Source organism: Pseudopodoces humilis, chromosome 1 (assembly GCF_049639895.1).
Source record: "Pseudopodoces humilis isolate 2021_Gansu_Grassland_sample_001 chromosome 1, ASM4963989v1, whole genome shotgun sequence".
Taxonomy (NCBI): domain Eukaryota; kingdom Metazoa; phylum Chordata; class Aves; order Passeriformes; family Paridae; genus Pseudopodoces; species Pseudopodoces humilis.
The window spans coordinates 31,479,288-31,495,252 of record NC_142200.1 but is presented as its reverse complement, the minus strand read 5'-3'; the positions used below and the strand labels follow the sequence as shown (position 1 = coordinate 31,495,252).

The 15,965-nt window shown below is 41.9% G+C and overlaps 1 protein-coding gene across 1 annotated transcript; it reads right to left on the bottom strand.

Annotated features, from left to right (window-relative positions):
- Positions 1-378: 378 nt before the first annotated feature.
- SBSPON (somatomedin B and thrombospondin type 1 domain containing) lies at positions 379-9,504 on the bottom strand. The gene is made up of 5 exons (XM_005517095.3): positions 9,288-9,504; positions 3,060-3,254; positions 2,402-2,492; positions 1,398-1,574; positions 379-740 (listed from the first exon to the last, which is right to left on the bottom strand). The coding sequence occupies exons 1-5, from the start codon at positions 9,502-9,504 to the stop codon at positions 623-625; spliced, it is 798 nt and encodes a 265-aa protein (XP_005517152.2). The 3' UTR covers positions 379-622.
- Positions 9,505-15,965: the final 6,461 nt, after the last annotated feature.

The following is a 15,965-nucleotide window of genomic DNA, read 5'->3' as shown; positions in this document are numbered from 1 at the left end:
CCTAGGTTCACCTGCCAGGAAAGTTACTTTAATACTTTGTATTATTGACATGAAGTTCTGAGGAGACCAATTCTTTAATAGTACTAAGTATGTCTTCATGAAGGTGGCTGAACATGTAAACTGCAGTGTAGAGGAAGAATACTTATGCAGATGTAGTGTAAAAAGTTGTCTAGATGATACTGGAGAAGAACAAAGGACCTAAACTGAAATTGGTTTTAGCTCTCAAAATTTAATTTTTATTCACCCTTGCTCTTAAATGCTGACAGTCACTATTCTCAGACTTGAAAATACTTGGCTGTCTCGCTACTTAGGAGCAGTGCCTATAGACTGGGCTGTGGCCAGTAAAGATGGAAAACTTCAGGAAAAGTAACAACTATGGTTAGAAACATTAGCTCTTTAATTACAAAAGGCAAACATGGAAACATGCTTCTAGTGTTCTGATAGAGATCAGTCTTTGCATTTTGTATTAAGGCAGAGAGCATTTCCTGAAATGCTTCTGCCAAAGGTCTGATTCATGTAAAATTGAAGGCTCCAGAAAATGCATCAGAAATATGTTGGTTTCTTGGCATTGTTGTTAGTTTTCTTATTCTTTTTGTTGCCATTTTAAAGGTCTTTTAAACTTTTATGTAAAAATAAAACTATGCACCAGGGGACAGGAACAGTGTTCTAGTTGCCGGATCTTCTTCCAGGTTCCTTGGCACTGAGAGTTGCCAATTGCTTCCCAGTGTAAGATTTTATCTCTGAAATGAGACAATAAATGAGAAATTAGACAAGTAAAAGCTGTGAATTTAGTATTATCGAATGGTGTTGTATAAAATGTCAGAAGATTGGATTTGTTTAATCATGTAAGATCTTATTAAACTCATCTAGCTCTTAAAATTCTTTCTGGAGCAGACATATTCCTGTGTGGAGTATCCAGGATGGTGGGTTGCGTAGCTGGTTGTACAGGTATTTAGTATGCATATTAATAAATGTATGAATCAAATAAAAATCAGTTCTGAATACTAAATATTTACTTTCACAATTACTTTTCTTAAAAAACAGGTATACAGGCTTGAGGGAAGTACCAATCCACCACTGTTAAATCTGCAATCAGATTTGGACTACGGCAGGAAATACCATTTTTAAGTAGAAGTGCCATAGCTGTAATAAGTCCTCTTCCACTACACAAATTCCATCACTTCACAATTGTGAATAAAGCATGCAAAGCACTGAACTCCTATACTGAAATTATTTTCCGATTTTATCTATGTTTTAAAAGCAATTTCTGCGAGAACTGAAAGGGTAAAACCTGAGCTCTCTACAAGTGATTTGAGCTGTTCCATTTTTTAGGTACAAAAAATGCAGCTTTTAATGAGATCTTGAGAAGTTTTAACTCTTTTTGGGTTTTGGTTTACCCGTGTGCATTATGGCCATCTCCGGAGCAGCGCTGCGTGGCCGTGCTCATGGCCGGGGGCTGGCAGGCGACACACACGGTGTGTCCCTCGCGCAGGTACTGCATCCAGCGCGCGTGCGGACGCGTCTCCAGAGCGCAGTGCTGGGAAAGAGATTCTGTCCTGAACTCCACACAGTATCTGCTCAGAAGGAAAAGTACCAAATTATGAGAAAGCATGATCTAAGTAGGCGCTTTGAATGGACTTGCATATCGTAAGGGTGATGTTTGTGAAGTGCAAGTCAGACATTGTCATTGCTAACAAATCTCTTTTTGACCCTAACCCAGTCAGTGGATTCTTAAAAGCATTACGTAAACTATTTCTCATTCTATGCCCCAGTCCAGTAATTTATGTATAATCTCACTTTCTGGTAGTGTTCTGTATTATTAAATTATTTTGAAAAACTGATCTCAGTAACTCATATTTTTTTCTCCCATGCTGCTGAAAGAAATTGGAAGAGACTTTAAGAATATCAATGAGTTTTATTATTCTAGAAAAAAATAGCACAGGACAAAGCATTATGAGCATTACAGACCCAGTAATAGCCTAATTTAAACTTCATTGCTATCTCTACTGGTAACTAAACAAAATTTCTTACTGCTTGTGTCAAATAGTTTAATAAAAAAAGGTCTCCTGTGACCAATCCCATTCAGCCCATTTTGTTCAGAGACCTACATCTAAGTTCTCAGACTTACACTTAGGATACATTCATCTTTGTTTCAGCATTATTTACTGTTGGCTTTCAAAAGCAGCTGTCATCAGATTTGCAATGATCCCAATGTCTAATTCAGGACAATTAGCAAGTAATAAAAAAAACCATCTAGAACATGCAAATGAGCTGCAGGAAAGAAAATCAGTACAAGCTATAGCTTATTGTTTAATGATTGCAAATTTAATTATATTTTTCTCTCTAGCCAGCTGTTTTCTACTGAACAAGATGACCCACATACATATGATAAATAGATTACCCTGCTGCCTCTTTGTCTGAAGGCCAGAGAGAAGATGCTGCTCTTCTTTTTCTTTCTTTACCGTATTCAGAGGTAGTTATGAAAGCAGGGACTGGGGAAAAAAACAGTTATGGTAAACAGCAAGGCACAGCTGAGTCATAGTTCAATTACTGTAACAGTGGGTGAATGAATCAGGAGCTTGTGGATGGCGATGCTGGCTCACTTTATTGAAAAACTGATAAAATGTTGCCAACATTGGACCTCAACCCCATCCCCTACAGCTAATCTCTCTCTTTATTCAGGAGAAAAATATCTAACAATGCATGCCATCTAGTCAGTGAGGAAATAGGATGTGCTGGAATCCCACAAGGAGTACTGTTTCCTGTTTCATACTGAATTTGTGTTCTAACTTTGCATAGAGACAATTTGATACTTACATTCAGCTGAAGGAATGCACACAGCTTAGTTGTTTGCTTAATAGAAATTAAGAAAAGACAGAGCAGGAAAACAAATTATTGAATGAAAATCAATATGACGGTAGAAAGTAAACTTCTAAATTATAATTTTAACCAGATAACTGTAGATGGATGCTTGGTTTTTTTACTGTTCATTGACATCAGTAAAATTTATGATGGCTGTAATGGACACAATGTAAGCAGAGAGATGAAATTGAGAATACCATGTTCATGGCCACATTCCTCCCCCTGGTAAGTGAGATATTCCAGGCAGCCAGCCTTTTCCTCCAGAGCTGGACACGGTTCCCCACCGTTTTTAGGTTCCTGGTGTACATAGCGCCTACGGATCCGCAGCCCAGGATGACACTGCTCTGCACAGCCACTCCAATGACTCCACTCCCCCACAACACAGGGAATAGCTGCAAAGCAGTATTAAAACATTATTAATAGTCAAGACTTCAGTTTTATCTAATTGCTCTCAAAAGCTTAAGATAATAAGATTATACTGAGGGGCTTTTTGTTTGGTTTGGGTGTTTTTACTTTCTACCTTTATTTATATGGGTTTAAACCATTCTTCCAGGATTTTGCATATTCAAATTGCAAATTCAAACCTGCCTGCAATGCTTGGCTCACTATCCCATCCCTTGTCCACAAAGAAACAGCCCCTCAACCAAGACCTTTCTCTACAGCTGTGAAGTTCTTCCGTACCCTCTTCTGAAGCATAAAACATTAGCCTCAAAGGAGACCAGCTCATGGATTATCTACACCAGACTGGTCTGACCTTCCTTGGCAGCTCCTATACCACTGGATTTTGTTTAAAGGCTGGAACATTAAGTAGCAGTATGCTTGATTCCCTTCAGATCAATTTCTAACTCCTTTTTCCTCAACATTAAACTGTATCCACTGCCACTGCTTTGCTTCCCTGTTTTAACAAAGGTCCTGCTCATTTCCAATTACAGAACAGTCCACTGGATATTTGAATTTCAGTTTTCAGGGATCACAAATTTCCTCTGAACTTAATCAAAAATTTTGGGAAAAGTACCATTATTTTTAAAGTAAACTTTGAGTCATAAGAAACTGCATTTCCCTTGAGTAGGGGAAGAAAAGGTTCTGTGATGTCATTCTCAGAATACAAATCAGGTGATAGATACATTATTCCTGAGTGAGAAGCCACATAACAGAGAAGTCTTCACTTTATTTTTCCATTAAAACAATATGCAACTGTAAAGAACACACAGCCATTTCAAATCTCCATTAAACTGATTTCCTCAGCCTCATCTCCAGAAACACCAAGTCCCTGTTTTTGAAAACTGTATGACCTAAAAATTTTCTCTTTAGCAGTTAGAATGAATACTACAGCTTTTCAAAATTGTACTGCAAGCTGAGCCCTGAGGGGTTGGAGTAGGATGATCTCTGGATGCTCACTGATGGAACAAACACAACCCCTCTACCCGGGAACTTCAAATCTGCACAGCCTTGGCAGGAGGAGCAGTGAGAGAGCAATAAGAAAAATGTCTCACACACGGGCATCCATCAAGTAGAAGAATTCTCTGAGGATAAGCAATCATTTCCCTACATGTGTCATCCACAATTTGTGGCCTACAAGGACATTTAATCCGAGTGGCAGTCCATTTCCGGTAGCCTTTTTTCCTGGAGGCCACCTGGTAGGTAAGTTAGAAAATGGTACAAAATGCACATTTTCATCAATGGGTGGGCTACCTTAACCTGGTTCTGGATTGTTTTGAGTCATGCTTCCTGTTACCTAGTTAAATAAAACTTTTTAATTTCCTATGTGTACTATTTCTCATTAGCTTATAATGGAACATATCACATGCTTTCAATTTTTTTTCCACATTTCTGGATTACAATTTAAATCCCCAAGAAGCTTTACTGCTTAACCACTAGTTACATCCTTGCATCAGCTTTGCAGGAAAGTGATGGGACCAAACTAGTCTTTCAGGAAAATAATTTATACCCTCTGGGATTCTGCCAGTACAAGACATTGGGAAGAAAGAGTAAAATGTGATAACCTCCTTGGGATTTGTAACTCTTCTCATAAAACATAGAAATGGCACTGTTTGCTCTGTCATTACATCTCTAATTTCTTGGACTACTACCAATATCATAGAGCAGATAAAACCTCTGAAAGAGGCTGCTTGGCAGATGTCCTTACCAATCTATTAAAATTCCCTTCCTCTGTTCTCACTGCGCACCAGCTGTTCTGACCAAACCCGCCCACTTTTGAGTGTCCTGACAGCACCAGGTGTATTGTGGCTGAGGACGCTGCATCCCACGCCCTAAGGAATTTCACTGAAACAGAACCACAGGGCTGCCCCAGGTGTTGGGCCACCAGTTGTCCATCCTGCTCAGAGAATTAGTATTCTCTGCTGTTTTCCTCTACCTACTGATAAACACCTTCCTAGTCAGCTCCCAAGTATGATTTGTAGAACAGTGCCGGAAAGTCACAGAAAAAGCTCCCTTTGCCTCATGCAGACACCTGACACTGCACCACCAGGCACTGCCCTCAGACACATCCAGGTACCCCAAAGTACATGACACAACCTCTGTGGCTGTCAAGGCACCACACTGACATGTTGCAGTGCAGCCCAGACTGTTTGTTCCAAGAACAGTGAACTAGAAAAGAAAACCAGTGACAGTAAAATTGTTTTAGACCCTACCATGGGATAGCCAGGCCAAGTGCTAAACGCAGCATGAACCTCACGATTTTTGCCACCAAAGGGTCCAAACACAGTCCTCAACCCCACTTGATTTAATGGTACAAGCACAGACTTCAATGCCTGATCAAATGCCTGATCGCACATCTTAGTTCTACCCAAGTACCCAAAGGACAGTAAGCATCTTTCTAGCCTGTTTCCTTATCTATTGATTCTCTTCCAAGCTGGCTGTATGAATGACCTGCATAAATAAGAATTTCCAAAGAACTTTAATCCCATATTAGCACCTTGATATGCAGATAACATCAAGTCTAATATCACATTTTCCATGAAGAAACTCCCAAAGGGACTGAGTAACTGCATAACAAATACAGTGATGATTCATGTCTTACTGGAATCAAACCAAGCCAACAGTTAAATATTGGTCATCTGCAGAAATACATGGTAATTTTATGGTTATGAAGATTTAGAATAAGAAGGATGAATTGCCCTAGACATGTGGAAAAATAAGAATATTGGGTTGCTAGAATGGAATTTAGGCAAGTGGGATAATAATGTCGCTTTTGCAGTCAGTACCCAACAGCTATTAACGGACAGTAGATCGATTCTGTGCCTTGTTGGAAAGATGTCAAATTCCCCAGCATGACAGACACTGGGTCCATGAGCTGACATAAAAGGAACAGTGCCATTTCTTGACACATAAAAAAAAAAAGTATCAGGGATCCATAGCTACATCTTGATGGATCCCTCTCTATGTTGGTATTTGCTCAGCTTAGTTCACACGATATTAAATGATGATTCATTGAAACAATGAAGAGGATGCAAGTCAAAGGAAACTGCAGGATGGGATTTGTTCTCCGGTACCTACCAAAATGTGGAAGCTAACGAGAGACTTGGAATTTCAAAAATACACAGAAAAATTACATTGCTAATTTATGAAAGACAGCTTGAGTAGCCAAAGCTTTTTTATCTTCTGTTTGCAGCACTATGAAACACAAATCCTTATTTCTGATTCAAACTATTTAATTTTTCTTTTCATTTCTGGAAAAAGAAAAATGGAGAATTGTAGTATGTTCATTGTACAACATATATTGTAATGTATAGGGATCTCCAGATTTTCCCATAGTAACCACTTTGATTCAAATGGTGAGCTGATTCCTTTCTCAGGCTCTCACTGGACAGTAGTTCCTATTTAAAATACTATGTACAAAAATATTCTTTCTTCCAAAATAGTCTTTATTTATTCAAAAATATTCTTCAGTGTTAGAACTACAAGGAACTTTATTTAAAAACTCTTGAACTTGGGTTCAGCAGTCCATGAGCTTCTGCTGAGCCATCTATTTATAAAGTACCAAACCTACAGTGATTTTTAGGCATGACAGAATTCAACCCTGCTGCTGGCAGCTTTAGTGGTTTCTTTCAGTGGTTTCTTTTATTTTGGAGCATTGTTTTTGTATGATTCCTAACATCTCTTGCATCCTAGCATCTCTTGATTACTTACACTTGGGGCACTTTACACTTTCCCCTAGGGAAAAGTAATATTTTGGGAAAAGTCCCCAGAAGAAGTCATTTCTCCAGGTGCTGAAATCATGAGCTGTGAAAAGGTTGATACACAAGGTGTAGCATGAGAACCATTGATCACCTTTCTTCACATCTCTATATTAAAATTTTCAACTCTACATTCAAAACAGTGAACTATGCCAGTGAACACCCCTGGTGCCATTAAACACTTAGATTTTAGCAAGACTCAACAGGGAGACCTCAACATCCAATATGACCAAAAAACCTCTAAAATTTTCAGCTATACTTGTGTAAATTGATACAAACTTCCACTGGAACTATTTAGAATTTCTCTTTATACAGAACACAAGTCAATGACTGCTTGCCATAGAGAGTATATATGATCATTTACCTTTTAAATAATGACCTCTTACAAATTTAGCTTTTGGATGTGTGAGTTCTAGGACCACCTTGCCAAGGTGCCAAAATTCTGCCCTCCCATGCTACACCCATCAATGCAAAACGTGCTGTATGTAACCTCTGTGTTTGCACTGGTACTCGCACAAGTGGGCAGTGAGGCAGTGCAGGGAGTCAAACCAGGCAGAAACAGGCAATAAAAACCAGAAATAGTTCCCTGTGTGTTTAGTTCATTGAGACTCCATCTTCCTGACTGGAAGTTAGGGCACTGGAAATCTAGGGCACCCACCACCCACACAGGCTACAAGAGTGGTGTGCTTATATTGTAGACATATAATGCCTTTTGAGGCAATCACCATTGAGCCTGAGACAAAAAATACCATCTTGATAACAGCAGGGCATCACCAGGTGCCAGAAGTCACCCCAGAAGTCATGCTAATGAAAGTGTTTAAACTAGAACTTCTCAAACACAATCTTGAGCTTCTTTCTGAAGGATTTCAGCTCTGGGTTTTTTTGTGCATATTTATCAGCTATCCCCTTTTATGCTTGAATATTAAAAATCACTTGATTTACTGAAAATATGCAATATGTTGTGGTTGTATGATTAACACCTTGCCAGTTCTCCCTCTATGGATTTTACTGAATGCAAGAACAATGTATTTTAAATATGCTAATTTCAAAAATGCAACTTTCTGTCAGACTTTGTGGTGCATTTTTTTCCCCTTCTTTTACTCTGAGAAGATTATTTAGCTATGGGAGAGTTGACCATGTTTCTTCTAGAGACCTGGGGTCATAGTTCTGCTCTGCTGAGTTCTTCTGTGCAGTTTTACATCCCTTAGGATGGGTCTTCACCATCCGAGAGTTGTACTCCCCCTTCCCAATCCAGACAGGTGTAAGCCAACTTGGGTCACAAAGCTTGGTGGCTATGTCAGCATGGCACTGAGCCTGCTAAATACACGCTAATTAGCAGGACTGTACAACAGAGGCTCATAACTTTTTGGCTGTAGGCTGGCATGCATCCAGCCAGATGGGAAGAGACATTAGGCTGACCTAGTACTAGTACTGCACCTGCAAAGCAAGGTCTGTGTACTGCATCCCAGGCACAGAGAGGTCGGTCAAATTGTGAAGACTGCAAAGGGTACAAATCCCACAGAAATAGGCGCTGTGAATACCTACAAAACAGATACTCAGTGTGGTAGAACTGGGCTGCTTTCCCCTCCTTGCCATTGCCCACTGGCAAGCAGTGCCATCCCCCGAGGGCTGGCAGAGGACCCTCCCACTCATACTCCTACGCTTATTTTAAAGCCTTTGCTTTCACAGTAAATTCTTGCGGATTCATGCTCCTAAACAAAACCTCACCGTGGGGACTTCCACAATTATTTAATTGATATTTGTTTGTCAGGATGTGAGGAATCAGCTGAAAGACACAGGCAGTGCTAAATTAATCTCCCTGCTGTCTCTGTAATGGGACAGCCCCCCTGCAATCAGTCTGTACTTGGGACTTGCCTGAGTGAAAAGTAAGTAACATAATATTTTAGAGGGAAAGTTCAGACTGTCACTGTACTACAGCTGACCCCGAAACCTTTTCTCTCTAGTGAGAGAAAAGTCTGTCTCCCTTCCTGAGCCTGCCGCTGCCCCAGCCTGGTGCCTACTCATGCCCTCGCCCCGGGGCTGCGGAGGGAGGGAGGGATCTGCCCCTCTCGCAGCCCATGCCCGCACGCCCCAGCTCGGAACCCAGCGAAAACTCCATGCCGCGAAGCCCGTGCCGGCAGCTCCTGTACCGGGAGAGAGCGCCGGGGGCGCGGGGTCCCGCCGGCCCCTCCACCCGCGCCCCGCTCGCCAAGGGCCGGACCAACCTACCCGGGCACGCCTGGCTGTGGTCGTGGCAGCAGTCCCCGGCTCGCCGGCAGCCTGCGTCGCAGTAGCAGGTCCCATAGCCACCTCCCTCCCTCCATCCCTCGCCGACGCAGGCGGCATCCCGGCCCTGGCAGCACCTTCCCTGGCAGCTGCCCCCGGCCCCGCTGCCGGCCCACAGCAGCCCCAGCCACAGCGCTCCCGACAGCGCCGTGCCGCCCATCGCCGCCGCGCCGCCCCGACGTGAGGGCCTGAGGGCTCCGGCACCCGGCGGAGCGGAGCGGAGCGGGCTGGGCGGGCGGCGGGGGCGGGGGGCGGCCCGGCCGGCCCGGCCCTGCCCTGCCCTGCCCTGCCCTGCCCTGCCCGGTCGGGCAGCGGCACAGCTGCCGTGACAAAGCTTCGGGGTGCGGGGGTAGCGGCAGCTGGGGCGGGTACGTGTCCCCGGGGGTGCCCTGCCAGGTGCTGGGTGTTTCCCGCGGGGTCCGCATGACAGGACAGCTGGCGATGTCCCAAGCAGCGATGGTCTGTATCAGGATGTCCTGCACAGCAGGAACCATGTCCCACACTGCAGGACCCCCACAGGTATAAGTCTCTTAGTGTGTCCTGCACAAGGATGGCCTGCACACCGTGACTCACGCTGCCACCCCCCACAATGCAGCGACTTACACAGGACCTTCCATGTCCTCCCATGACAGTGTCTCCCACATGGTGACGACTCTTACAGCAGTGTCCCACTCAACCGTGTCCCACACTCCAGTGACCCCCACACCAATGTCTTACATGATGATGTCCCTCTCACAGAGCCATGTCCTGTGCAGCAGTGTCCCAGGCAGTGATGAGCCACAGAGCAATGTCCTTCACAGTGGTGGCACACAGCCATGTCCTGCGCAGGACCGATCTGCACGGCAGTGCCCCAGCCAGCAGTGTCCTGCACAGCTGTGAACGGGCCAGCTGTACCCTGTACAGTGGTGACTCACATCACAGTGACCCAGAGCTGTCCCAGAGCATCCCCAGCCATCTCCACACAGCCCTGTGGGTGGGAACAATCTGGTGCCACTAGCCGTGGTTTATTGGTACAGGCACTTTCCCATTTCAGGGCATGTCCTACAAAGCGTTTGTGTGTCTTATGTTTCTCATTTTCATTCTTTTTCTTTTTTTTTTTATATTTTATTTTATTTTTAAAATTTGTTTCCAGAACAAACAAAAAAAGCTGTACTTGCAGGTGCACAAGAAAAGCAAGGTGGATTCCCATGTAACTAGTTAGTAACAAGAGGTTTGAATTCTTGTTTTCAGTTCACTTCAGTGCTAAGAGGTTTTCAGATTAATGGAACCTGATAATTTTAGCCAAAAGTCAAATCCCAAAAGTAAGTAGTGAGGTGACTGTAAAAATATGTTAGCTTTGCACACTTCAATTTGCAGATAGCTACTAAAGCAAGAGACATCTGGTCTCCCAAAGCTGCCTATGAGGGGAGGTAATAGCTTATTATATTATCTACTACATGTGGGTACTTGGACCCCCTGAGACAGCTCAGGCCAGACAGAGTTTAATTTCTTCTAGCCATCAAATGTTACTGTGAAAATGTTTAAATCCCTGAGGATTTGGTCTGGTCTATTATCCAGTGTGCCACTAATGAATTTACTGGCATTCTGCCAGCCTAAAACTTGAACCCCTAAATAGCAAATGTTGGGGGAGTTCCTGGGATTGGTGAGAGAAGAACAAGACTTGCAGCCTGCCTTGGTAAAAGCAGTGAGAGAAGGAACGCCTCTGTATGTTTTCCTTTCCTTTATTGTATTCCTATGCTTCACCTGAAAGGCAAGATATCAGCAAATAGTAGTAGAAACTACCTTTGTAGGTGGATAAATCATGTACAGGTGACTTATGCTGAAATGATAAGTCAATAAAACTTGAATGAGTCCAGAACAGGTCAAAGAAGGGCTTTCTCTTAGTGGATGTTTACAGAAAAAACAAGAAAATATGTCTGCAATAGTCTAGTAAAAGAAAACAGAATACAAATGAAAAATTTTATAATTTCTACTAGACATAATAAAGCAGATTCTTCAGAGCAACCAGGAAAAAAAGAATCTTAATTAAAGGAGAGAACAAGATCACCTAGTTTGTTCCAGCAAATACTTTTGTTTTTTTTTCTTTTAGTTAATTCCTTTCTTTTAGAAGTAGCACTAGGTATCTAAGAAGGACAAAGCAACACAGTGATGTGTTCTTGGCAGTGGCTCAACATATAAACCCTTACAGGCAATTCTAGCAAAACAGGCAGAGATTTCTTTCCAGTCTAACATGAGATGGTCCACAGAAAGTAGGTGTTGTGCAGTACCTGCTGTTGGTTATCTTTTTGTCACACAAATAACTTTACAAGAAAAGCAGAGATTTAAAATGCACGTGTAGGTAAGCTTAGGGAACATGCAGAGTCTTTGCTCTTTCTTGTAAGCCACAGAGGTGCATTGCATGGAGCAGAGGTCATCAGGCATCTGTTCCACATGTGCACTTCATGCCAAAATATTTCTTAATCCCAGAGGTGAGGAGAAATCTAAGGACTGTATTGTAGTCCTCTCAAAAGCAGGTGTTGCTGCTGGCTCTGAGATTTTGAAAACCATGATTGAGCTCAAGTTGTCAGCCATTTTTTTCTCTGTTTCTGCCCTATTTTAGCTTTGGAATCTCTGAACTCAGATTCCCAAACTAAAACTTGCAGTATTATATGGTGAGGGGAAAAGAAACCAAGACTGTGAAATTTTTTTTTAAACTAATTTTTCAAAGATGTATACAGTTCCAATGAGTTTTGATTCATTGTTTTATTTCCAACCCAAATGTGCCTATTGCCTTACATGGAGTTCTTCCCGGTTTAAAATACCACAAAGACAAAACTGAGCCAAGTGTGTTCCAACAGTAAATTAGAATGAGAACTGGTGCCTGTTATTTACCATGCTTACCAGTATTATTATTTACCATGACTGTTTGTGCTTTCTCTATATAAAGAATGTAAAGCAGAGCCAATCTTGTACTCTCCATCCATTCCTGTGGCACACATCTACCCATAGTACTATGGAGAAGACTGAAAGCATCACCAGTTGGGAAAAGCTTCAGGCTGGGTAGAAAATATATGTTTGATAGTAAAATACCTTTCTTATTTTTTCAAGTTGAACTTACAGCAACAGTGATTCTGAGCACCTGATGTAAGGTCTATTCAACTCAGCTTCAAAGTCTTTTTTCAAATATATTATCTGTCAGCCAGCAGCATTCCACATGCCCACACCTCCTCATGAGCAAACTCTCTGGAAGGTCCAAACTTGCACAAATAGATCTAACTTTCCTTTGCTGATAGGAAGCTAATCCAATGACATCAAACTGAGAGGACTTCAAAAATCCCGCAGGACATTTCTTTCTCTTTCAGACTCATGTTTGCACACAGCTTTATTTATTTGAGAGAAATACCCTTCCAAAAGCAACCTGCTTGCATTTTATATTGAGACAACATGGTGACTGATGTGACTACAAAGGCTGCAGGCTGTCTCTATCCTGCTGCACAGGGCCAAGCTTCCCAAGAACCCCACAGTCAGCTACAACTTGATTTGTCATATGAGGCCCTTGTTCCCATTGTTCTGAAAAAGTAGACTTTCTCCTGATAAGAAATAATCCCTGTTAATGTGGATAACCAAATCATGGTGTTTGCTAGTGTAGCTGACAGCTTAAAGCAATAGCAACATATTGAATGTAAGAGAAATGAGAAGTAGTTTGCCTTCACTAATGATCAACCAGTAAAGAAACACAGTAGAAGATACATAAAAGAGGTTTTCTAGAGTTTCATGGCCCATGATGTTATACAGAAAGCATGATATTGTTTCAATGAGTAGCTTGAGCTGTTCTACATTGAATCACTCCTAAGAGAGCAGGCTGAATACCTGGCTGTATTTGAGGGAGGTAATTTGCTGTGCACCCACTTTGCCTTGGCGGTCCTGTCAGGCACAAGCCTGTCATGGGTCATGGGAGATGCACTGGCTCGCTGCGTCTCAATTACAACCATTGATTTTAGTTGGTTGGTAATGATGCACAAAATTTCTTGAATTGGAGAGGCTAATGGAAATAAAGAAAAGCTATCTATCAGGATATTTTTAGCTGATTTTTAAAGGCCTTCATCTCCCCTGCAAGTTACTGAAGGAATGTCCAAGTAGCACAATGAACACAGAGCTGCTGTCCATTCCATGCAGAAAAATTCGGGCAAATCTCTGTGTGCAGCCTAAGCATATAAGGACTGGAAAACATTCTTTTCCTGTATTTTCCCCCGAATTTCTCATTTTCAGACTCAGGTAGCCAAAAGGAAATGGAGCACCTGAGCCAGCATATGGAAGGGGAGGTAACCCAGGGCAGAATAGGCAAAAAGCTGCAGGACTTCTCCACCAGCAGCAATTAAAGATGACAATGGTTCAGCTGGTGCACATGGTAGAACATCCCCCTTTCTCTATTAGGCTACAACTACATCTCCTGTCTGAATTAACAGCCTGTGGCTTATGGAATAGTACTATTGCATTAATAAGTACATTTTCTTATGTTAGTTTTTATTTCATCTTAATTCTAAACGCTGTATAATCTAACAGTGTTACTGATGTTCCAATTTTCATTTGTCTTAGTAATTTTGAGAACAATATCCCCCTAGGGGTCACTCACAAGGTAACATGGTGATACCTGGCTATATTTGAAGAGCCAGTGATGTGTTTTTGAACTCCTGATCCTGGAAAGTCAGCCTGTTATTCAGACAATCTGTTCTGGTTCTTCAGGCCAAATAGGACACCAGTGCTTTCAAAGGCTTTTCTGAGATGTGAAGGCATCTATTCATTATGTGTGAGGAACACAGTCCACTTGACTCCTGTTTGTTTGCTATCTTCCTGCAGGGTTTACCAGGTAGCTTTACATTTTAAAGGAACATGATCAGCCAGAGCAAGAGAGGGTGGCAGTTTAACACTTCCTGAAACAGAACTGCCTCTTACAAAATTAGCATCCCAGGATGTTATTTCACACACTTGCCTGTTTCCCCTGCTTTGGGGTTATTTTCTTTAGTATTTACAGACCTCCTCTTTTCTGCAACCATCACTAAATCAATTCTTTTCCTTCCCGATGTAGGAATAGTTGTTATTGTTTTAAAGACAGGATAAAAAGATACTGAGAGATTAGGGCACCTATCCAGCAAAACACTTAAGCACTTGCATAACCCAAGGCACATAATAACACCACCATAGGATTGTTCACTTGTTCCAGGTTGTGAAATCTTGAAGGATTTTCTGAGCTGGGGCCTCCCACTGTGCCAGAGGGCTCTGAGGCTCAGCTCCCTCACTCTGAGCTGTATGCTGCAGCCACCATGCACTACCTCTGAGCAGCCACGTCATTCTACCAGATCTAGAGCAAACATTAGCCCTGATTTGTGCCCAGTCAGCTGCCCAGTCAGCTCCTTTTTCATCAGCATATAAAGCCAAAGAGATGAATGGCTCATCCTCAAATTTACTGTTAAAATTTGTGCAAAAAGTGGCTAAGACTGTTTATTTCTCATTAAATCCAAATCAGATTTTCCCCGCTGTTTAAAACTGTAATCAATATTAGTGTAGTCCAAAACTCAGTCAGTTTCTTTCTTTGTCAGTTATCACATCCAGCAGCAAATATTCTGCATCTTGGATTTATTGGATGTTTTTTATGATTGTGCATTTTGCAGAGAATGCAGCTCCCCCTCCTGCAGCTGATGAGCTAGCAGGAATAAACACATATTTCTGTCAGTGAAGAAAGCAGGAATAACTATGAGTTTATGAAATTAGGGCACTGAACTGTTGAGAAAAGAGTAACTTTTTTCTTATCATAATCCCACTTTTGAGAATCTCTGCCAATCTTTCCACTGGACTGATGAAAAGATGGATTCTGCTGACTTGAATAATTTGAAAGTAAATGATGATTCTGGTGTACACTGGCTGGCAGAGGGAACTGTTTATATAATTCTGTGCTTGCTAATAACCCTCTTCATAGCTAGAAATGGTGCCAGGAAAGCTGCTGGCTATGTAAAAATGCTCTCCCATTTCCTTGCCTTTATTATTTTCTGTCACAGCTTGTTTTTTTTTAATTAGTACTTGAACTATTTTTAGCGTTTGGAGACAAAAATGTATTGTTCAGACTGAAATGAGGCCAGGTACCATGAAAATATTTTCAGGGAAAAATATTTGCAGCCAGTTTATCCTTGGCTGTGTGCAGTGAAAGTTTGCCTGTTTAGTCCAATTAGTTACAGCCATGTCACTTCACGTAAATGAATGTAGCTGTGTCAGTGTACAGGGCAGATTTTGGCTTTCATTCTGCAGAGGAATACCACACACAGCTAGAATCTGTAGCATCTAGAGCATTCTGAATTATTTTTTCCATACAAATTCCACACATATCTTGTTGAAAGAATTAAACTTTTCAGTCCAATGATGACTTTGGCAAATGTGACTTTTGTGAAGGCACCTCTTTGCAACTCATCTAATCTTCTCTAAGAGATCCTAAAATCCCTGCACTGTAGACAGACTAGCTACACTGAGCTCTACCCATGTGTGTACCATGCAGGTAAAGGTGCAGCGAGATTTTGTGACCCACTAATTCAGCCTGGAAGAAATAGAAAAAACTCTTCCATATGCAACAGTCTCAGCCGAGACAAAATGTGA

What these genes read in the sequence shown, in the direction of transcription:
- SBSPON (XM_005517095.3), bottom strand. Translation starts at nt 9,504, where the DNA reads ATGGGCGGCACGGCGCTGTCGGGAGCGCTGTGGCTGGGGCTGCTGTGG. An exon ending in TCAGACAAAGAGGCAGCAGG is followed by an intron (nt 1,575 to 2,401) that starts GTAATCTATTTA and finishes CCTTCTGAGCAG; the next exon opens with ATACTGTGTGGAGTTCAGGA. An exon ending in GATGGCCATAATGCACACGG is followed by an intron (nt 741 to 1,397) that starts GTAAACCAAAAC and finishes GTCTCATTTCAG; the next exon opens with AGATAAAATCTTACACTGGG.